The sequence below is a fragment of the Microtus pennsylvanicus genome, chromosome 6 (assembly GCF_037038515.1).
Source record: "Microtus pennsylvanicus isolate mMicPen1 chromosome 6, mMicPen1.hap1, whole genome shotgun sequence".
In the NCBI taxonomy this organism is placed as follows: domain Eukaryota; kingdom Metazoa; phylum Chordata; class Mammalia; order Rodentia; family Cricetidae; genus Microtus; species Microtus pennsylvanicus.
This window is the reverse complement of record NC_134584.1, coordinates 55334341-55358884: the sequence shown is the minus strand read 5'-3', so window position 1 is coordinate 55358884 and position 24544 is coordinate 55334341. Positions and strand designations below refer to the sequence as shown.

Genomic DNA, 24544 nt, shown 5'->3' with positions numbered 1-24544 from the left:
GCTCATTTAAAAATGTACGTATAATTAAAAAATACAGATCAATAGTCTTCTATAATAGTCAAATTTGTAGTCACGTTAGCTAAGCTTTCTAGATATACAGATATATATATATATGTTGAAGATATATAATCTTCAACACTTTAAAGACCTATAGAATATGGCATTTAAAATGCTTTAAGAACTTAGACTTTTCTCAACAGTGAGACATGTCTGATTCTGGCAGCACCAGTCTACTTCAAGAGGATGATGGGCATCAAAGAGGCTCCTATGGAGTTTGTTAGCCATTTGGGCAAGAAATTGCTCTTGCCTGGAGTGCTTCATGGTATTCTGTATGAACTGAACATGCAGGAGCCACAGAAAAATGACTGAGAAACTTGCTAAAAAGAAAGTGAGATGGTCCTTCAGGATTCCCTGCTTCATGAAAGAGTCTGCCAGACATTCTGCAGGACACAGAAGAAAGCAACTGATGAACTTTGCCAGTACAAGGCAGAACAGATAGATCTTCTTATTTCCTGCTTCACAGAAAAGTCTGCCAGATACTATGGGCCTGTAGGCTGACAATGGATCCCCAATGTTACAAAAGAACTTTGGGTGACTGTCCAGGCAGCAAGATGTCTGTCAATTCTAGAACTTTGCTTATAAAGTTGTTTATAATGCACTTCCTGTTACTTAATTAATAGTATATCCTTCTGGGGTCTTTGAAGAGTTGAAGACAGATAGTTATAGTTTTCCTTAGTAATAATAAAAGATAAATTAGAAATAAAACTTTAGACTCAAAAAGACATGATAGATAATATTTTCCTTAATTAGCCACATGTAAATGGACTAAATATTATAACTGCAATTCTTACTTGATACCTGTCTTGTTATACATAATTTAATCTGTTAAAGTTAAAACATTCCTTTTAAAATTAGACAGAAAAGGGGAGATGATGTGGGATTCCCCTCTGTATAAATAATATGTTTTATTAGCATTGGCTAATGAAGAAGCTGCTTCGACCTATGGCAGGGCAGAATATAGCCAGGCTGGAAGAGATATATATAGAGAGAGAGTAGGCAGAGTCAGCGAGACATCTTGTAGTTGCCATAGGAGAAAGATGCCTGAACACTGGAACCTTACTGGTAGGCCACAGCCTCGTGGCAATACAGATTAATAGAAATGGGTTAATTTAAGATGTAAGAGCTAGCTAAAAATACACCTGAGACATCAGCCAAAGAGTGTTGTAATTAATATAGTGTGATTATTCAGGTCTGGGTGGCCGGGAATGAACAAGCAATCTCTGCTTACAGAGCTTGGCCTGCCTCTGCCTCCTGAGTGCTGGGATTAAAGGGGTGCACCATTAATGCCTAGCAACCCAATCCTTTCTTTCAAAGAAAGATTTCCTGAGGTTAGGGATATAGTTCAGTGCTAGCATGCTAGAGGTCCTGAATTCAGTAACTAGTATCGATGGGGACAAATTCCCACAAGTTTTGTTTCTTTCATTCACATTTTAAAGACTTTGTTACATCTACATTAGTCAGTCATTTTTGTGTTTACCCATGTGCTAACCCGCCCCCATGGAGGTCTGAGGACAGTTTGTGAGAGTCAGTCCTTTCCTTCTACCATGTGGGTCCCGGTACCAAACTTAGGGCCTCAAGCTTGGCAGCAAGTTTCTCTACCTAGTGAATTACCTTGCAAACACATTTTACATTTCTACGTTTACGTCAGTAACACATTTTACAAGGTATATAACATGGACCAACACTCTTCTTGTTCCTATCGTTCACTTTTTGGGTTCTGTTCTTTGAATTTGGCCATCCAATCATTCTAGGTAGCAGCATTTATTGGGGGGAGAGGGGCAGGCATGCTTTCTCCATCTCATTACGTTTATATCATTTTAAACATCAAGTTTTCTACATGCAATGCAAATACCTGGGTCTACTTCTGGACTCAATTCAGGTCCACACAGCTGTGCACCAGAGCTTGCAGCGGCATCTTCCCCTTCAGCTGTTTAGTGAATTTATTGGAAACTCTTAACTATCTACTTAAACATAACCGCTACATTTTCAACTCCAACTTCAGCAGTTATGAACACCAGAACTACAGACATTACCTAAGTAGTCATGGTAAATAGCACTTAATCATATTTAATGTGCTTAGTACACTGAACAAATGAAACAATATCCAACATTGTTACCTGTAAACCATACTTTACTCGTATTTTCTTTAGCGCTTTTCTTCTCTCCAACTCCTTTTCCTCTTTACTTAATGCTGGACCAACTAAAAGGAAAAACTGAGTTTGAATATAATAAACTTTATAGAAAACTAATACTAAAAAAGCACACTAGTTTATCTCACTTAGTGTATTTTCTTGGAGATTTCATAATCTTATTTTTCAGTACAGTAGAATAAAGTTCCATTGTGTATATCATATTTTACTATCCATTCATCAGCAAGTGGAAAATATTATGCCAAGATACCTAACCCAGGACCAGAAAAAAGACAAAATGTCTTTTTCAAATTATAAATAGATAAAATAAGACAAAATGTGTTGTTCACTCTGCTATGTGAAAAACTTTAAATGTGTCTACAGAAAGGGACCGTGAGGGGGGAGGGCAAAGTGGGGCACATGTGATAGGAGAAGAGGATTCCAGCACTCGGGAGGCAGAGGCAGGCAGATCTGTGAGTCTGAGGACAGCCTGGTCTACAGAGAGTTCCAGGACAGGCTCTAAGCTACACAGAGAAAACCTGTCTCAGAACACCACCCTCCCAAAAAGAGAAAGAAGGGTTAAATGTTTAAGTGTGGATGGGAGAAGATGAAGAGGTTAGAATGCAGGTTAGTCAAACCTTATAAGGATATATGAAAATCCCTCTGGAAATCACTATTTTGAAAGCCAATTTAAAAATACAATTTCTGCAAAAGACTTTAAGTCGAGGCACCGCACACAAGTGGACAAATGCTCAGCACTGCAGCAGCACTCACAGAAGCGCCTCCTGTCCACAAACCCCATCACTACACTCAGGCGGGCACATTCACCTATCTCAGCCCATGGCAGAGATACAAAGGGTGGGAGGTGAGAGGGACAGGCCACACTGCATTTTATATACTTAGTGAATTAAAGTTCTAAAAAGTATCACACCCACACTTAGTGTGTTTCACGTACCAAAAGGCTCGCCTTTCTTATCGAGGCGAAGGTGAGCTCTGACCTGCCCTGGTTCACAGCCATCGCAGGTCTCGCTGCCGGGGTGAATGTGGAAAGACAACACAGTCTCCCCAATTTTCACCTCATCACCGTGTTCAAGGACGTAAGGATCACTTTTAGTTTTTGGCTAGATGAGACATTTTTAATGAAACAGAAAACACAAAATAGTCACATGGTTATATTTTATCTATGGTAAGAGATGTTGATGATAATGAGGAAAACCCAGGAAAGGAGACACATGCACACCTATACAGCTTGATGGATGGACTGTGGGAAACACTCTACCGTGACAGTAACTTAGTGGTAGAATATGTATTTACCCTGAACCAAACTCTCGGATCAATCCCACAGTTCCCTATAGTATTCCCCAAAGGCTATTTATAATTTTGATCTTATTAAAACTCACCAATTTTCTTACCTACCAGCCCACTCTGGACTTAATCTACTAGCAAAACATATAATTACAGGAGAGTTACGTTAGGAGGAAAGTGCCTTCTTTTAAAAAAATTTACCTCTGTGTGTGTGTGCTTGCGCACACGTGCATGCAGAGGGGGTTAAGACTGCTCAGAGCCAGAGCTCAGGCAGGTGTGTAACTTGTTACATGGGCACTGGGATCACAACTCTGGCCCTCATGGTTGCACAGTGAGTATTCTTAATCCCCGAGCCACCTCTCATCCCTTCATGAAATTTAGTTGCCTTCTTTCACTTTTAAAGCACAAGAACAAGGTCTCCATGATGGTTTAGATGATCAACTTGACAGGATCTAGAAGCGCTTATTGCCTCTGGGCACACCACATGTGGAGAGTTCAGGGTGACCTCTGGGCACACCACGTGTGGAGAGTTCAGGGTGACCTCTGGGCACATCACATGTGGAGAGTTCAGGGTGACCTTTGGGCACATCACGTGTGGAGAGTTCAGGGTGACCTCTGGGCACACCACATGTGGAGAGTTCAGGGTGACCTCTGGGCACATCACGTGTGGAGAGTTCAGGGTGACCTCTGGGCACACTACATGTGGAGAGTTCAGGGTGACCTCTGGGCACGCCTGTCAGGACCCACCTCAACTATGGGCAGCACCAAGCCATTGACTAGGATCCTAGACTGAGCAAACAGGAGGAAGTGAGCTCAGAGCTAGCATTTTCTCTCTGCTTCCTGAAGACTGACAGAACACAACCACCTGCTTTGCAGCCAGGTCTTCCTCACCATAATGGACGGTTCTCTTCCTTCCTGGAGTTGCTTTGTCAGGATATTTGGTATTCAGCAAATCCCCAGTTTAGCATTATTTTTATTAACACACGAGAAGGGCACAAAGGGCAGCTTGGGATGCCTAATGGTCCATTGGAGGCAGGGCATCTGCTTAATATGCAGGAGGAACCTGAGCTAAATTCACAGCAGCACGCAGGAAAAAAGAGGGTCACCAAAGCTGCTTATATGAATATTCATTCGGTCCTGGGTCAGTGAGATGCAACTCCATGAAGTTATTCTGTGACCTCCACATGCATGTAAACACACAAAAATTTTTTAAGAATATTTAACCTAAATAAATTTCATTATACATTCATACCTAAAAGTAGCAATAGAGACAAAACTAGAAGCCAAAACCCACCAGACCAACATCTACTATATATTTTTTTTATCTAGCCCTTTCTGGAAATTTCCAACCGAGTTACGCACTTGGATTTGAACTCTGATCTGAACCAAATGTTATCTATAAGGACCAGGACCTGAGCCCTAACAAGGAAGCTGAGGCAATTACTACATACTCACTCACCTGAAGAATCTGTTTCCCGTTGACAATGGTACCATTCTGGCTGCCCTGATCCACAAGGACGTAGCTTTGCAAGTCATGGTCGAAATAAATTTCTGCGTGAAACTTAAAGAAAAGCAACCAAGCAATTATAAAGCACTGCACATTTTCAACCCAGAGCTAATTCACTAGTGCGCAATGGTGTGGCTATCAGTCTTTGATCATTTCTCTTGCATTTCTTTTAATGCTTTTCTCAATACAAATTATTACAGGTCTCTGATAGAAAATATGGAGGCTATACTTCCACCTTCAACTATGACAAAAAATTCGTATATATCCTGACTCTTCTGTTTTTTAACATAAGTACTATCAGTGTCTATTTAAAATCATTGTAATTCTCAATACAAACTGTTGAAACACTCGTGAACTTCCTACAGAAGCAAGTTCTCCATTCTTCAGGACAGGGACTGAGCCTCCCTCGCTGCAGAGCACGTTATTCATATATTCTGCAGCTCTGCTTCGCGGCTTAGCATTACACCATGCAGCTTGTCTAAGAAGTGGCTACAGTTGTTCCCTTTGTTATATGAACAGCCCCACAGTCAATGCTTCTAAAACTGGATACCTAGGCTTTCTAGGGTATTACTATCTTTAAAAATATTGCTGTGATCAGGCTGGACAAGTGGCTCAGTGGTTAAGAGCACTGGCTGTTCTTCCAGAGGACCAGGGTTTGATTCCCAGCCCCCACATAGCAGTCATTCACACCAAGGCTTACACTGATGTGGGAGTGTCATATATCAATCTGTTGATTTAATTGGTTAAGTAATAAACTGCTTGGGCTCATAGCTTAGAACATAGGTGGGTGGAGTAAACAGAACAGAATGCTGGGAGGAAGAGGAAGTGAGCTCAGACTGACAGCTCTGCTCTCTGGAGCAGAGACGCCATGCTCCCGGCTCCTGGGCAGACGCACGCGATGAAGCTCCGACCCAGGATGGACGTAGGCTAGAATCTTCCCGGTAAGCGCACCTAGCTGTGCTACATAGAATATTAGAAATGGGCTAGTCCAGGTGTGAGAGTTAGCCTAGAAGAGGCTAGATAGAAATGGGCCAAGCAGTGATTAAAAGAATACAGTGTCCGTGTAATTATTTCGGGGCTTAAGCTAGAGCTAGCCATGTGGGCGGCCGGGTGCCTGGGACGCAGCCCTGCCGCTCATACTACTACAGAGAGGCGCCCAGACGTGATGGACTAAATCCACGTAAAAACCTGAGAAGGCTTAAAAATAAGGAAGAAAGAGTTTAACACAGATTTTTGCTGTTTTTTGGTGGCATGCTGTAGAGAGATTTCCTGATTCGGCAACAGCAGCATAAAAAACGCTGCGTCATTTTAAAGCGCGGCTTCCTGGGGCTGTGCTGCCAGTGTGAACTCTGGCTTTAAAGCATTTCAAAGGCTTTTTAGGGGACTGGATGTTTGTGTTCCCACTTGGGATCGGAAGGAGAGTGCTCTGAGACCATGCCAATGGCTCAGCCGCAGCTCAGAGGCACAAGCAGCTCCGCCATGCTAGTGGTGCAATGTGCAAGGATCAGAGGCACGAGCCGCTCCGCCATGTTGGACTGCGCGGGGCCAGCAGGCAGTACCTGTTTTTGACCTAGAAATGTCACAGCTTAGATTCTTAAGTGCCTAGTGATTTAAAGGCGCAAATCAAAAGTGCTCCTGGATAGTAAAAAATTGCAGATTCACAATAGGACAGATTCAAACCACTAAATGAGTCACACTGTTGGATGAATGTATGTAGGCTTGAGAGAGAGAAGAAAAAAAATATAGAAAATAAAGTTAATGGTTTTTTTTTTTAAAAAAAGGTAAAGTCTTTAAAGAGACAGAGTATAGATAGTTAAGAGATAAAAAGAAATAAAGAAAAATAAGCCATGTAAAAAGGGAAAATTCACAGAGAGTCTGGATTATGTACATTGTGTTTTCTTTAAAATTTTTGACTGTGAAGGAGCTAAGAACAGAGAGACATTTCATTACATGGGCTGCCAAGCTAAACCAGAATAGATATAAGGGTATTACGATTTCAGAATTTGGGTCTAAGGATATGATGCTTTGGAGAGGGTCTTCTTTTGTTTTCACAGAGGACCAGACCCTGTGGATTGCATCTATCCCGATATGGTATGATAGACCACGACCTCCCAAAAAGTTCCTGTGAACACTCTCAAAAAATTACTTCACTCAACTGCCAACTGAAATAAACCTGGCACACAGGTTACACCCTAAATGATCTGATTAACAGCGCCCCCATTCAGCAGGAAGCAGTTTGGAGAGAAAAACTGCACCCATGTTCCCAAAATATTGTTTATAAATGTTCTTTTACATTTAAAGGGGGAAATGATATAGGTATGAATAATTTGCATTGGTTTGGATTTTAAGGTCAATTTTGTTATATGTATATGTATTTCTGATCTTGAATAAGGTGTTGTGACTGTGTAGTTCATTTTTAAAATGTAATGTATAATTAGGAAATATAGGTTGTTGATGGATAATCATAAATAATAGTCAAGTTTGTAGTCATGTCACTTAGATTTTCTAGATATATAGAGATATATTTCAGATAGGCATTCTTCATATCTCTCAAAGGCTGCAGAATATGGCATTTAAAATATTTTAATAACTTAGGACTTTTCATGACAATGAGACATGTCTGCTCCTGGCGGCACCAATCTACTTCAAGAGGAAGATGGGCATTGAAGAGGCTTGTTACGGAGTTTGATAGCCATTTGGGCAAGAAACTGTTCTTGCCTGGACTGTTGCATAAACTGGACAAAGAGAACCTGCAGAGAAAGGACTGCTGAACTTGCCTAAAGGTGAGATGGTCTTTCGGGGTTCCTGACTCATGAAAGAGTCTGTGAGACATTCTGCAGGATACAGCAGAAAGTGACTGAACTGTCTTTGGAATTTCCTGCTTGATGAAAATGTCTGCTGGATACTATGGGCCTGAAGGCTGAAGATGGATGCCCCAATGGTACAAAAGAACTTTGGGTGACTGTCCAGGCAGCGAGATGTTTCTGTCATTTCTAGAGTTTTCTTATTTCTTGTTTACTTAGGTAGTATTATATCCTTCTGGAGTCTTTGATGGAGTTGAAGAATGAATAGATAGTTATAGTTTTCCTTAATTATGATAAGAGATAAAATAGATATAAATATTGTAACTGTAATTCTTGCTTGATAACTGTTTTGCTATATGTAATTTTGCTATGTTAAAGTTAAAGCCTTCCTTTTTTTGTTTAAACAGAAAAAGGGGAAATGATGTGGGAGTGTCATATATCAATCTGTTGATTTCATTGATTAAGCAATAAAGAAACTGCTTTGGCCCTGATAGGTTAAAACATAGGTGGGAGGAGTAAACAGAACAGAATGCTGGGAGAAAGAAGCTGAGTCAGGGAGTCGCCATGATTCTCCCAGTCCAGGCAGACGCAGGCTAAGATCATTCCTGGTAAGCCAGCTCTTGGGCTACATAGATTATTAGAAATGGGCTAGTCCAGGTGCGAGAGTTAGCTGAGAAAAGGCTAGATATAATGGGCCAAGCGGTGTTTAAAAGAATACAGTTTCCGTGTAATTATTTCGGGTAAAGCTAGCTGTGCGGGCGGCTGGGTGCCGGGGATGCAGCCCGCCGCCCTTATTCTAACATTACACCATATGCAACCCCAGTTCAGGAAATCCATTACCTTCTTTGGGCCTCTTACAGACACCCAAGTAATACACTGTTGTGGGATATTTGCATACTGTGAAGATGTGTTGCTGTGATTGGTTTAATAAAGAGCTGAATGGCCAACAGCTGGGCAGGAGGCATAGGTGGGACTTTTGGGCACAGAGAGGAAGTAGGAGGAGATAACTGAGGCGCAGAGGAGACACCCAGACATGGAACTGGACATACAGAATAAAAGAAAGGTAAAAAGCCACATGGTAAAAGGTAAAACAGGTTAATTTAAGTTCTAAGAGCTTGTGAGAACAAGCCTAAGCTAAGGCTAGCTTTCATCGGTGGTAAGTCTCCGTGTCACTACTTGTGAGCTAGGGGCCCACAGAAAATCCAATTCCAGTACACAGATATACATTCAAGTAAAACACATACATTTTTTTAAGCTAAAAAACCTGCTCTGAGACTTCTTGTGTGTACAGCATCTGCACACAATCCAGCTATTTCTCTAAGACACTTAGGAAATGGAACTGTATGCAAATCACTATATGCAAATTTTTTCATTTATTTTTTTGTGTGTATTGTGTACGTGGGGTACACTGGGTGCACACTGGGCATTTCAGGGTATGGATGTGCCAGGGGGTATGTGTAGAGTCAGAGGACAACTTGTGGGAGCCAGGTCTCTCCTGCCACCATGTAGTTTCTTGGGATCAAACCCACACTGTCAGGCTTGGCAGCAAGCACTTAAACCTAAAGAGCCACCCTGTCATCATCTGGCACCTATATGCACATTTCTAATCTTACATTAAACCTGCCATATTGCTTTCCAAATGGATGTATCAATCATATTCCCACTGTCTATGAGAATTCTTGTTGCCTTAACCAGCACTGGTGATGGATGCCCTTAATCCCAGCACTTGGGAGGCAGAGGCAGGTGAATCTCTGAGTTTGAAACCAGCCTGGTCTAAAGGGCAAGTTCCAGGACAGCCAGGGCTACTTAGAGAAACTCGGTCTTAAAATTAAAAAAAATAAAAAAAAACTAATGTGTATATATATATATATATATCCTTAACCAAATATATACATATATAAAGAATATAGATATCCTTAATCAAATCTGGCTCTTATCAAAATTTAAAATTCCTAGGACTCTACCAATATGTAATAAAGTTGCCACTAGATCTTCTGAGTAAACTGGGAGCATGGAGACCACGGAAGAGGGTAGAAGGGGAGGGGAGAGGAAGGGAAGGTTGTGGAAGAAAATATATAGCTCTATAAAAACAATTTAAAATAAATAAAAAATAAAGTTTGCCACTGATTTTGAGATTCTCTGATTTCTACTGAAAATCTTTTTCTAAAAGGTTTCCTTCAATATTTTTAACTATGCGTATGGTGTAGGTCCATGTGTGGGTCTGCACAGGGCCGCAAAGTCCGAGGGAGGCACCACATGCCCTAGGGCTACAGCTACAGGTGCAGTGAGTCACCTGATATAGGCGGTCAAACCTCTGGAGTAGCATGTGCTCCTAACTGCTAAGCTGTCTCCCCAGCCACTCGAGTTCCTCTGCCTGTGTATGACTTTCTATAGTTAATACATCTAGAATAACTAAAGTATTATATAGTTTCAAAGTGTTTTCACACTGCCAAATCTTATTCCACAAAGCTCCTCTAAACTGAGCTCCCAATAGAAACAATTTTTAATGACTGTGAATAAAAACTCAACATTGGCTTCACATTTGTATTGCATATTCTAAAGACTAGATGATGTCTAGTTATGACATTGTCTCCAGGGTGAACAGACTGTATCTTGACTCACTGGCCATCACAATGGGCTTGGAGAATGTAAATAAATCCTGTCATAGTTTGTGATGGCCACCACTGTCTGCCTTTTTAATTTAACTCATAAGCTTCAAACTTAGTCAAAATTACCGATGTGTCAGTGTTACTATGTTCTAAAAACTCATAAAGGCTTCTATTCAATGTCCAAGTATTTGTCTCTGTTTTCTTTCATGGCAACCTGAAAGATTTTAAGAATCAATATACTAATTTCATCTACCTAGGAATATGTAGTATGTGCTATCAGTCTCATGTTTCCTAGATTATCTGCCTACAAGAGAATGTTTCTTTAACACCAAACGAAAGCAAGAAACTTCACACAAGAAACTCCACCTGTATTCCTGCCTAGCTGAGAGGGGGGATGGATTTCTTTACTAATGCAGTTACATGTTGGGCTTTCTGTGGAGGCACACATAAGTGAACAGGTAGATGAGGAGAGTTCCCCGCTTCCAACCAAGTGGTGGGGAGGCCTTTCCTAATAATAATGGGAAATGAATTCCATTTTTTTTTAAGTTTTTTGAGTCAGGGTTTTTCTCTGTAGCCTTAGCTATCCTAGACCACACTATGAAGACCTGTCTGGCCTCGAACTCACAGAGATCTATTTGTCTCTGCCTCCTGAGTATTAGGATTAAAGGTGTGTGTCACCACCACCTGGCATAAATTCTAGTCTTAATAGACAAAAATACAGAAAGTCTCTGTAAGATTCACATTACTCCATTAAGTAAAAATAAAGTTGGGAATTATAGGGGCAGATACTTGCCTACTATTCACAAAGCTCTGGGTTCAACTTTCAACAATAACAGAAAGACAGTAAAAATGCAACTAGAAACCCAGAGCATAAGGAGTCCCAGAAGCTAAGCCTTCCCTCTATTTTAAAGGTGCAATTGTTTGTTTACAAAACTCAACCCTTTGCTGTTACAACATGAAGTCACTGAAACTTTGAGAAAAGAAGAAACAGGATCCTAGGTTATCATCCATGGGTGGCAAAGCATTTGGGTTCAAAGCAAATGCTTTGAATCAGAGTTGAATATTTTTTAATTGAAACAAAATGCAGCGTATTTACTTCACTCAATAAACGGGTTACTATTTTACTATTCACTATCTAAGTTAAATCCATGCTTTGTAACTGCTGCTTCAAACTTAAAAAGGACCTAATTAGCCAGGTGTGGCGATACACAGCAATAATCCCTGGCCATGGATGGTGGCCAGGCCTATTACTTAGGAGGTAGATGTAGAAGGATCTGGAGGTTAAGGCTAGAAGGCTAGACTCTGCTACTTAGTGAGTCTGAGGCTAGCCTGGGCTACAAGAGACCTTGTCTTAAACCAAACACAAACACAAAAGCTCCATAATTTTCAAAATGTGATAAAGAACTTGTTTCTCAAACACTGTAAGAAACAAACTGGTACTACCTTCACCACTATTGCTACACTATTAACCTTCTCGTTAAAAAGAAGTCAAGTTTGCTACTAAAATGACTTTAGGTTCTTTTTTTTTTTTTTAAATAGAAGATCTTGTTATATAGCCCAGGTTGATTCAGAACTCACTGTGTAGTCAAGGCTGTTCTCAGATTCTTAGCTCTCCTGCCTCTGCTGACCAAGTGCGGGAATACAAGCTAAGGACACACACACACACCTTTTTCCCTCTTAGGTCTACAACTGAGAAAAAGGGTCTTACCTTACTGACGCCAACTTCAGGGATTCGGAGAGTATGTTCCATATCCTTTTCCCTACAGCAATAAGGAAAGGATCTTTAGTGATTTGGGGAACATGTGCAAACACAGCAGTGTCAATGATAGGGTCAAGGCATGTTTCTACCAGATGTTTAAATGGAAGCCTAGCGCAGGGGTCTAGTTGTGGATTGCCCTTACTGACACATCAGAGTTGGCATCTTCCCCACAATGTTTATTTACATCATTTTTTTTTTTGTTTAACTGTGCTTTCTTATGATGAAGATATGGCATTAGTCTTGTTTCCAGAGAACATAGAACAGTGCTTGAAATACAATGCAGCTCATCCATTTTGTGAATTAAGTGAAGACTTTCATATACAACAATATGAAGCACCCTTACCTCCCAATCGTGGCTGGCTTTACAGCTGTGATGATGAAAAGCGAGCCCGTTTGCAACACTGGAGATCTAACAACAATCACCCGAATACAGGGGGGCCAAATTTTTTCTTCATCTACCAAGGTAAGAGGAGGATAAACATTAATTTAAGTGTTATGGAAATTAATTTTTCATCGGGAAGTGGTAGCATACACCTTTAATCCCAGAATTCAGGAGGCAGAGACAGGTGGATCTCTATGAATTCAAGGCCAGCCTGGTCTACAGAGTAAGTTCCAGGACAGCCAAGGCAGTTACACAGAGAAACCCTATCTCAAAAACAAATAAAACAAAAAGAAAAAAATTAATTTTTCACACAGCTAACTAAAATCACATAGGTCCAAATTCAGTAGTAGAGTACTGCCCAGCATGTTGGTTCAATAGCCAGTATAGCAACAAGCAAAAAACTTTTCAAATTCTACTATGTATGTGTGTGTATACATATATGTATACACACACATACATACCCAAGCATATATATGTACATACATATATATACACTGACATGTAAGACTATCATGACTATTATTATAGAACAAATTTAAGTATAATTTGTGTTTATAATTATAGTGTTTTGCATCTTCATATCAAGCAAAAAGGTTAGAATGACCGTAATTCCTATGAGATTGACTTCATGAGCTATGCTTTTAATGGCCATTTACTTTTCCTGTCCAACTGCAAAAGCAGACATGAGCAGCACAGCCTTAACCTGTCTTAGAACTGAGGGAGTTTAGTCTTGTGTTCAGTGGAAGCCTTTCAATACAATGCGGCTTTCTTAACACAGTGATCATTTTCTCAGGACTTGCCTTCTAAAAACCGACTAAGAATTATTCTCATAATTTCCAGTGTCATCAAAATAACTGGGCGCCCTGTCAGCTATCCGACAGCAGTTTTGCTTTTTTATGGCCACTGTGTATTATTTCCTTGCATACCTTCCTCCTCTGAGTCTTCTGAGGATTCCTTGTTCTCACTGGTACTGTCTTCATCGTAACTGTTCTCACTCTGAGAGTCTGTAATCTCACCTTCTTCTGGTTCACTCTCACTCTCTCTAATTTTCTCATCCTTAGATGACGCTGAATTATCATCTCCAGGAGACTCCACAGTGCCTCCACTAACGGGAAGAGCAGGCATTAAGGGACTACTTCTGTGGTGAGTGTCTGTTCTGGCCTTCTTTTTCACATTTGCAGAATTGTCTTCCTCGCTGCAGTTTATATAGTCAACATTGCAGACTTTCTGATCTTCTGAACTCAAATCCTAGACAGAGGAAAGCAGCAAGTAGTGACAACACTGCCATCTTAGAGCACTCTATCGAATTCCATTGACTGCGGGAGGATACAGGACAGCAACAGAACAGGAGTCTGCTGTTAGAACTTAACATCCACTGTTGATACCCAGCAAAGCGTCACATGGGACAACATCCAAGTGCTGGCCACTCCACAGCCTCCATCCATTCTCAAGGCCCAATATTCCCAGCCCAGGCCCTCATTACCTACTATGTGGCTTGTGTACTAGCCTATAAAAAAGCTGTGTAAAAAAGATGTAATGTAACTTCTATTTGTACTTCTAAACTTTGTACTACTCACATTTAAAAACTTTAAAAAAAGTATATTTACTTTTGTAACATGATTTTAAAATCTTGCAAATACAGAATATCCTCCTACATAGGACCTGCACTAGCCACATGTAACTAGTGGCTCCCTTACTAAATAGCGTGAAACTTGAGAATGTATCAACTCTAAATTTTTATTTTGAGTTTTTAAATAACACAGTGTACATAAAACACAGAAATAATTTAATAAACAACACTAACATAAATAACCAATGTTATCAAAATTGAGATTTTGGCAAAACTGAACAGTTTAGAGATAGCTACATTAAAAACACACAAAAACTTAAAATACAAACGAGTTATTCATATGCCTTTAATTCTAAAAGTTCAACCTGTCCACCATAAACCTTTTACTACTAATTTTTGGCATGCTTTATAAAAAATGAACAAACTATTTTTAATTAACAAATTAAAAGTGTGTATTTTCATTACATACATTCTAAAGTATGTATAGAATGAGGACTAAATCATCACATACATTCTAAAGTATGTATAGAATGAGGACTAAATCATCACATACATTCTAAAGTATGTATAGAATGAGGACTAAATCATTACATACATTCTAAAGTATGTATAGAATGAGGACTAAATCATTACAAACATTCTAAAGTATGTATAGAATGAGGACTAAATCATTACACACATTCTAAAGTATGTATAGAATGAGGACTAAATCATTACACACATTCTAAAGTATGTATAGAATGAGGACTAAATCATTACACACATTCTAAAGTATGTATAGAATGAGGACTAAATCATTACATACATTCTAAAGTATGTATAGAATGAGGACTAAATCATTACATACATTCTAAAGTATGTATAGAATGAGGACTAAATCATTACATACATTCTAAAGTATGTATAGAATGAGGACTAAATCATTACATACATTCTAAAGTATGTATAGAATGAGGACTAAATCATTACATACATTCTAAAGTATGTATAGAATGAGGACTAAATCATTACATACATTCTAAAGTATGTATAATGACTAAATCAAGCCAATGAGCATGTGCATTACACACTTTTTGTGGTCGTAACACAGTTTATTCTGACAGTGACTTTCAGAGAATATAATACATGGGCTAGGGACACGGCTCGGCAGTGAGGTGTGTGTCTAATACGCACAGGTCCCGGGCTCAGTTTCCAGTCACTAACTCTAGGCACCATTCTGCACAGCAGACAATACAGTATTAGACTGAGAAGCACAGAGGAATCACTCTCTCTCCCTTTGGAACATAACACTCATTTCTCTTTCTGCCATGCTGCAAATAACCAAGAGAGTTCAGACGTAATTTTATAAACGATGACAGCATATTTCTAATAGCAGCATAAATAGAGTTTGGAGACAGGCTGAGCATTTGCAGTGTGATAAACTATATATATCCCAGCAATACAAACTCCCCAAGGGCAAAAGCAAGGGCAAGGAGCTAAAAAGCTATCAGGGGCCATGTAAATTAGATTAAAAATATCTTAGCTATGTCTACACTTAAAAAAAGCATGTTCCAATCTTCTGTTCTTTATTTTTATCATCATCATCATCATCATCATCATCATCATCATCATCACTTCTTGGAAAACATAAAAGAGAAAATAAATCAAACTGTTGGAGGCACTTTTCATAGGAATTTCCTGGTATAGACTTTTAGATCAACACCTAATAAGAGACAAGAAAATGAAGCACATCTGTGCACGTGCATGTGTGTACATATATGTATATGTAAATATACGCATACGCATACATCCATAAACACATATATGTATGCGTGCATATATTTGCATATATTTTTATATGTCTATACATAAATATTTTCCCCAATACCTGCCCCGTTGCCTTCCTTCCACACGTCCTCATCTGTAAGAAGTGAGGAGAGAGTATCTTAAAAAGGAAGGGCATTATTGGAATGCTTCACAGCTCCTTCTCACTCCTCTTCCTGCTAGGAAGAGGGCTTTTATAGTCCCGCCCTTCAACGTTTAGACTCTAGTAACCAGGACAAGGCACTACAATGGACATCCCAAAGAAATTACTAGTAATTCACTAACATACTTTTTTATTCCAAAGAGAAAACACATTGAGAACAGAAAATAATACCAACAGAATCTTACTTCCAAGTATTGACAGAATTTATTTTAAGTAAATTCTTTGGGTTTAGAAAATATGAGATAAAATTCCCAAAGCACACAATTCAAACAATGTGAGTGTAGTAAACACACCCCCACACCACCAACCTCAGCCATCCAGGGGGCAGAAATAAGAGAAGAGCATTCATAATACTTTAAGTACTATGGTTTCCTAACTGATTTTAAAATTCCCTTCAGTCTTATATAATTTTTTTTCCTTTACATGTTCTTTGTTTTGTTTGTTTGTTTGTTTTCCAAGACACAGTTTCTCCATGTAACAATCCTGGCTGTCCTGGAACTCACTTTATAGACCAGGCTGGCCTCAAAATCACAGAGATCCACCTGCCTCTGCCTCCTGAGGGCTGGATTAAAGCCACCACTGCTAGCTACGTCATCATGTTCTTAATTAACCAAAGTCTCATTCCATCAGTCTTAATTTCTTTACTGCACTTGCCATGATTTCTGCAATGCCAGGGATCCAGCTCAGGGCCTTACACATGGAACATAATAAACTTTCCAAAGTTAAGGTACATCCCAGGCCCCTGTCCCCCCATTTCTTATACATACAGTTGCATTAATTATGCAAAGAAATTGTCTTAATTTTTTGAAACATAAATTACTAGAAATACATTCTCTACCTAATGAAAATAAAACATCTTAAAGATTTCTGGTCAACCTCTTTCCAAAAAACAAAAGAGGCTGGATAAATGGCTCAGCATGTAAAACATTTTAAGTATCTTAAATCTCCTCCAAATTTATAAAACACCTACTTCTAGTGACTTATTTTGTGATATTATAGCACTGTAAAATATTAAAATTAAGAAAGCATTACCCTTTCGTCATTTGCTGTACAAGATCCTGGCTCCTTTCTTCTCTTCTTCAGCTTTTTATCTCTGCTTGGTTTTGTGCTGGCTGTCTGGTAAGGCTGTAAATCTACTCGAGAGTGAAATTGGTATCGACCACTTTCCACATCGCAATAGTAATAAATCCCAGTGGAAGGATCATAGTATAGCTGGTTTTCCTTTCAAAGTCAAGAAAATGTAAGTTTTATTCATGTATAATGAAACAGAATAGAAAAATAAACAAAAATGTCAAACACATTCCAATCTAGTGAATATATTTGTTTTATCAAGTATAGTATTTTTAGGAAATAATGAATTTAAAAAAAACCTTAAATTTTCAAAAATATTTTATTAATTAATAACTGCTCTGTTTTCCTTAGTAAGAAAAAATTAATCTTAATTGCATCAAATGAAACTGTCATTGTTTACGGTGTTTTGCTTTATAAGAAATAGCAATTTCATATGGTCCAACTGACCACATTAGCAAAAGAATCAAAGGACCTGTTTTGAAGGCATGGAAATTAAGGCACAGATCAGAGAGCTGAAAATGAAATCAACCTGGTACCAAACTCCCAAACCTCTTAACAATACAAAAAAAAAAAAAATCCGACCTTCAACATTTAATAATAAAAAATAAAGAAATTTGGGGAGGGGTAACTTGTAAGAAACTGGGAAACAACTATCTTCACTAATTTTCTATTTTTTTCTTTGAAGGAAAACGAGCAAAGAAAATAAAACACTGAAAAACAAAAATATTTGAAATGGCCGGGCGGTGGTGGCGCACGCCTTTAATCCCAGCACTTGGGAGGCAGAGGCAGGCGGATCTTTGTGAGTTCGAGACCAGCCTGGTCTACAAGAGCTAGTTCCAGGACAGGCTTCAAAACCACAGAGAAACCCTGTCTCGAAAAACCAAAAAAAAAAAAAAAAAAAAAAGATTGTTTTAAAAAAAAAAGGAAAAAAAATATTTGAAATGAAAGATATCTCCATTTACAGTCAACCAAATTTTATTATGTATACAATATTCTGTCTGCATGTATGCCTGAAGGCCAGAAGAGGGCACCAGACCTCATTACAGATGGTTGTGAGCCACCATGTGGTTGCTGGGAATTGAACTCAGGACCTTTGGAAGAGCAGGCAATGCTCCTAACCGCTGAGCCATCTCTCAGCCCCCTTAACCAAATTTTAAAAACGACAGACACCATCATTAACATACAAGACCACAGGAAGAATGAACTTCAGGGATGGGAGCCCACTCCTCAGCCCACAGGCATAATTTTTAAATACCAATTCTTACTTTTCTTACTTCAGCTTGGTCTTAATTTTTGCTCTCAGGCAACTAAGAATACAACAGTGTGGAATTGAAAAGATCTGAGATACTCACAGAATCATAATAGAAACCAGTGCTGTGGTCAAAATACAATCCCGTGTTCTCGTCGTAAGTAAAGCCGGTCTGCGACACCGCGGCTTCTGCTGCAGCTCTCAGGCTCTCAGCTAGCGAGGAGCCTTCCAAGGCCGAGCCCTCGGTGGCTAACACGGAGGCACTCTCCTGATGAGACAGAATCACACCAAGTGACACAGCAAATCTAAGGTGCAGGACTTAGAGCCGTGTTTCAGTTTGTTTTCAGTTTGTAATGGGAATAGATAGCCATCAATATAATCTGAACCATTTTTTAAAAAATATTTTCAAGTATTTTTCAATTTAACCTTGACTCTGAATTTTTTTTGTTTTGTTTTGCAGTGCTGAGGATCAGACAGGACACTGCACATGAGAGGCAGATGCTGAGTTTACCCTCAGAATCTTGTCTGAGTTTTAAAACCACTAAAGTAAGATGATAACAATTATTCAAAGTTAAATGTTTGATAACACAGGGAAGCAGAGACTATGAAATACTCCTTAAACAATGATGCAGTTGTTAAATATGTTCAAAGATAAAAGTATTTTAAAACTAGAGATGGAGGAGAAAACTCTAGCTTAAATGAGATATATCAGATAAAGGTTCATAATTCAAACACTGTAAAACCAAATTCAGGAAAACTCTAAATAATGCTGAGGCACTTAATATAAAGGCCCTGAAGCTAGCAGGTGAGGGAGGAAGAGAGAAAGCTGCCTTTTACTTCCAGGTATAGCCAGTTTGGGGACATACACCTATAGCACTCAGTACTTGGCAGGCTCAGGTGTGAGGACAGTTTGTGCCAAATTGTGTGGCAACATCGTGAGATCCCGTGTCAAGATAAGACACTTTACATATAAAGTATAAAACCCAATACTGTCCTTGTGTCCAGAGTCCTTCGAAGCTTTCCTGTAATGTGTGACTGTGGATGTGAGGACCACCACAAGCACACGGAGGTCAAGGTCAAAACCGTGTGCCCTTGAGGAGGTTCCAGGGTTAGAAACTGGATTCAGGCTGCCAGGCTCGTACAACAAGCACCTTAACCTCCTGGGTCATCTCACTGAGCTCCAGGGTTTACGGACTGAGTTAAGATAGACTGACACATAGTCCTTTAGTTATGTAATCTAACAGAAAAACAATCACAACTAAAAACACATTCCCAGTTCTGTTTTCTAGCAACCATAGCTGAATGTATAGATACAAATAATACACTGGAGGCTGAGGTAGGACAACTGAGCTCAGGGGTTCAAGAACAACCTGAGCAACAAAGAAAAACTTTTATTTCAAAAGACAAAACAAAACCGATACTCTTTGCATCATCATGGGTAATACTGTTTATAACTCCTGTGTCCATCACAGTGGATCAAGGAATTCTGTCTTTCTCCATAAGCAATTTAAGGATAAATTCCTGGGCCCACATTTCATGGTTAGCCTTTTATTACCTGTGAATCAGAGACGAAAGGATCCTCTTGTCCACATTTAACACAGTCTGTTCCGTCAGTACCAGCATGACTATCACTGTCTACTTGTGACTCGTCGTTAGTGGAAGCTTCAACATACTGACTCTGCTGTGCAGTTGGTTCCGTCTCTTTACTGAGAAGATTATCATCATTGTAATACGCCTGGTAATAGTAATCTGTAGCAAAGACACAGAAACGGCTGATGGGTGTATGGAAGAAGTTTAATGGCTAATTGCAAACCCTGCGTAGTGAACACAAAACAGCACCCATTGAAACACTGAGTATCTAGCACAAAACAGCACCCATTGAAACACTGAGTATCTAGCACAAAACAGCACCCATTGAAACACTGAGTATCTAGCACAAAACAGCACCCATTGAAACACTGAGTATCTAGCACAAAACAGCACCCATTGAAACACTGAGTATCTAGCACAAAACAGCACCCATTGAAACACTGAGTATCTAGCACAAAACAGCACCCATTAAACCTGGCCACAGGCCAGACCAGATTAAAAGGGGAGAGAGACAGAGGTGGTTTACTGACTGGCAAATCATTAATTATGATCAGTAAGGTGGGGAGGAGGATTTTCCCAGTACTGGAGAGCCTGAGGCAGGAGGTTGATAAGAATGAAGCCACTCTGAGCTACCCAGCAAGTTCCAGGCTAGCTTTATTTCCATATTGAAAAACTCGACTCAAGCAACAAGTACAGAATACTTAGTATAGCACTGAAAACATATAGACATTAAAGAAATTACAGACATACTATATTTCCATTTTGTCACCATAAATTGACCAAAACAAACAAAAATAACCAAGTGATATAGAGAAAAATCAGTGTTATCAGAGTTCATATTTACACATTATGTCTGTCTTACTTTTAAAGAAATCCAACTTCTGCATGTCATAAACTAGACACGAATACCTGAAATTGACCAAGGAGCCTGGTTCTCTGTCTGGACTTCTACATCAGACGTCTTACTATCTTCATTTCTCCCACAGTGGAGTATTTTACTGAGCTCTTCCACCTGAAAGGAAGCAAAGCTTTAGGGAAAATAAACCATACAGCAATCCAGTAACACACACAGTGCTCGCTATCATTCTCATGACACCGCAGGGCATGTTTCCTGGTAGAAGTTGTGGAGCTGGGCCCAAAGCAGACGGTTCCTTTTTGGTGACCCCACAATTCACAGGTTATGGTTTGGCTTTACTTTTGACTTTTCTCATCTCCCCCACCCTGCTTTTCTCCTTCCTTTTTTAACACAGATCTCATTATTTTGCACAACAGGCCAATAACAAACTCAAAGGCTCAACAAATCCTCTTACTTCAGCCTCCCAGATAGTTAAAACCAAACTCTGCATGCCTCTGTAACCCACTCAGGATGTTTTCATACTCCTAGGAAAACACTCAAATCACAGCAGGGCACGGTGGGCCAGGCCTTTCAATCCAACAGGTGGCTCGCTGAGTTTTCAAAGCCAGCCAGGGCTACACAGTAAGACCCTGCCCTTAAAAAAAAAGAAAAAAAAAAGGCAAACCGTTCAAAAATCATCCCTCCAAAACTCTAGGGGCAGAGCTTGGTGTGGATACCTGCCCAGTGATCCTAGACTCAGTCTCCAGCAATGTAGAAAGAAAAGTCAAACTAAATACAGTTCAAATACAAATACAGGCAAGTTCTACCCCTAGCATGGAAAAAACAAAGCAAAGGTTTATTCTCATAGTCTCAAAGGCCAACAGTTCTTGCTTCAAAATTACACGGTTTCATCTGAATTCTCTACCACTCAGTGACACGGAGTTACTTACTTCAATATAGCAATGCTATCTGTATGCTGTATGTACTCTATCCTCTGTTCCTATCACAAATAACTACAGCAGAACGGAACAGTGTGAACATGCCAGTGAGTGGATGAGAACTGCCTCAATCCATGTACTTCATCAGTCAGACAGGAGATCAATCTGTGTTGTATGCAAGAAACCAATGAAAAAGCTGCTAAATATTTGATGACCAGTAAGCTTAAACACATAGAGGTTCACCTAGGCACTTTATGAATTGTGAGATCTGCTCTTACTACTAAGACTAGAACCGGGCCAAGGAAAACAAATTAGTGAAAACTGTTAAGGAAGGAGGCCCTGGCTCTCAGATTCATCCCTGTCATTCACTCCCTACCCTAGAAGGCCGAGGGCCTCGCCCTGGTGCTGCCTGCCTGCCACCATCACAGCTATGAACTGGAATACTTAGCATCTACCACATTTACACAGGAATTTTGAGGAATGTCTTAATTTACACAACTGCTTTACAGATTAGTTGTCCTGATGTCAATGTTACACACGAAATATCTTAAGAGACAAAGTAACTTGTGAAAGGCTTGTTAAGCCCCAAACCAGCATATATTATGGATTAGGTCATCCCTTAGTCACTGCTCCAGAAGAAACTTACTCAAACATTTGGGAAGATAGAGAGCCACACCCCACCCTCCTAGAAGGGAATGAATGAAGTGAATGCTGACTAGAAGGTAGCATCTCTCTCCCTCCCTCCTTCCCCCACCCCTGACATATCTCTACACACTATCCAAACTAGCCTAAATATTTCTAGGCTAGAAATTAGAAGTGTAACTCTAAAGAATGGGTACAGAAGTCATCTCAACCCAGCAGCTAGTTTCTGAGCTCGTTTAACAATACTATGCCAGGGACTGGAGAGAGAGAAAGGGGGTCGTGGATAAGAGCACTTGCTGTGCCCAAGAAGAAGCTGGCTTGGTCTCCAGCACATCTGTAACATCAGAACTGTGGGTGGTAGAGCCAGGAGGATCCGTGAGCATTGCTGGCTGCCAGACTAGCCAAAAGAGTCAAGTCCTGGTGAAGGAAGAGACCCTGTCTCAAAGATATGAGGGAGAAGAGAGGACACCTCATGTCTCTTTCTGGCTTTCATGTACACACAGGTAGGAATATACCAACACACATATGCACACACGTGCGCATGCGCGCCGCGCGCGCGCGCGCACACACACACACACACACACACACACACACACACACACCACATAAAGAATAGTATGGCAACCGGGCAGTGGTGGCGCACGCCTTTAATCCCAGCACTCGGGAGGGAGAGGCAGGTGGATCTCTGTGAGTTTGAGGCCAGCCTGGTCAACAAAAGCTAGTTCCAGGACAGGAACCAAAAGCTACGGAGAAATCCTGTCTCGAAAATCCAAAAAAGAATAGTATGGCAAAGTTTGAGGACATTTCAGTATCTACCCTGGAGATGTAGTTTTATTAAGCATTAAATTATGGAGAACATATTAACTTGAAATTAAGTATCTGGAAATAACTTGTTAGGATAATATGCAACTATTCAATGGTCAAGCTAAAAATATTTTTTAAGCACCACTGTCAAGTATTTATCCTTACTATAGGTTATGAAGATGAAACACACTACTAGTATTTACTACATACTACTAGTATGTGTTTACCTGTAGACAGGTTTACCTCTCTACAAATGAATCCAAGACAATATGTTCAACTGTGTGTAAAATAAATTGTGTAACCTCCGCTGCATGCTATTAATCAACCAGATTTTATAAGCAATCCCAGCACTTGGGAAGTGGAGGCCTGTTCAAACACCGAACTTCAAGGTCATCCTCCACGGCGAGCTCGAGGCCCAAGTGAGCCTTCGCCCAACCAAAACTCAAACGTGACCTAGAAAAATAAATAAACAAACACGCCCCATCGTCAGTGGGTCAGGAATCTAGACCGAGTAGCCCGTGCCCGAATTCATTCACGCCTGCTCTGAGACAGTCGTCCAAATTAGCTTGCACTTTTCAGCGGGCTCCGAAGGTATTCGGGGTTTTTAACAGCTCTGGGCTTTACTGATCTCAAAGACTTCATAGAGAAGCTCTGGCCCCGGCGGAGCGCGCACCTGCGTGCGGAGTTCCTGGTTACTGCTCTCGGCGCTCCGGTACAGCCGCTCCGTGTGCTGCAGCAGCTTCTCCACCTCCCGCACCTGCTTCTTGCAGCTCCGCAGCTCGCGCTCCAACTTCTCCACCTTCCGCCTTAGCTGCGCCAGCTCCGGCTCGGGAGAGGCGGGCGGCGGCGAAGGCGCCTCGGATGCCATGCGGCCGTGAGCGCGGGATCCGCGGGCGCCCGAGGGCTGCTCACGCCGACACCGGTGCCCGCCGGCCCAGCGGCCACGGGAGCGCGCGAGCAGCGAGAGGCGGCCTCACGCCCGGCCTGCCGCGGCGGGCCCCGGCCATGGCGCCCCGAAGTCGGCGAACGGGGCTACGAGCTGGGGGACGAAGCCGAGCCCGTCCGGTCCGCGCGGCCGTGAGCCAGGACACCTGCCTGGTGACAGACTCGGAGGAGCCGGGGAAACAGAGGACCAACCGGAAGCGCTCTAGTTCCGGGCTGGGCCGGAAACGCTGAGCCTGAGGTGGGTGGGGCCAAGGCGGGAAAAGGAAGCGACGGGAAGCTAGAAGGGTCTAGTAGCGCAGGTGTGCAGTTATCCATCCCTGGTGGCCTAGAAATTGCAGTTTACAGATTAGTATTTATGTAGCCCAACAGCAGTCTGTAT

At 40.7% G+C, this 24544-nt stretch overlaps 1 protein-coding gene across 1 annotated transcript in view; it reads right to left on the bottom strand.

Moving 5' to 3' along the window:
* Positions 1-24223, bottom strand: part of Aggf1 (angiogenic factor with G-patch and FHA domains 1) — a 30690-nt gene extending 6467 nt beyond the window's left edge. Inside the window, exons 1-11 of the mRNA XM_075976291.1 lie at positions 23894-24223; positions 20911-21013; positions 19967-20160; positions 18515-18679; positions 17124-17312; positions 13482-13803; positions 12517-12628; positions 12123-12174; positions 4954-5055; positions 3145-3310; positions 2178-2260 (exon numbers count right to left, since the gene is read on the bottom strand). Of these exons, the coding sequence (XP_075832406.1) occupies positions 2178-2260; positions 3145-3310; positions 4954-5055; positions 12123-12174; positions 12517-12628; positions 13482-13803; positions 17124-17312; positions 18515-18679; positions 19967-20160; positions 20911-21013; positions 23894-24088 (1683 nt within the window). The 5' untranslated portion in view covers positions 24089-24223. The remainder of the gene's footprint in view (positions 1-2177; positions 2261-3144; positions 3311-4953; positions 5056-12122; positions 12175-12516; positions 12629-13481; positions 13804-17123; positions 17313-18514; positions 18680-19966; positions 20161-20910; positions 21014-23893) is intronic.
* Between the last annotated feature and the right edge of the window lie 321 nt (positions 24224-24544).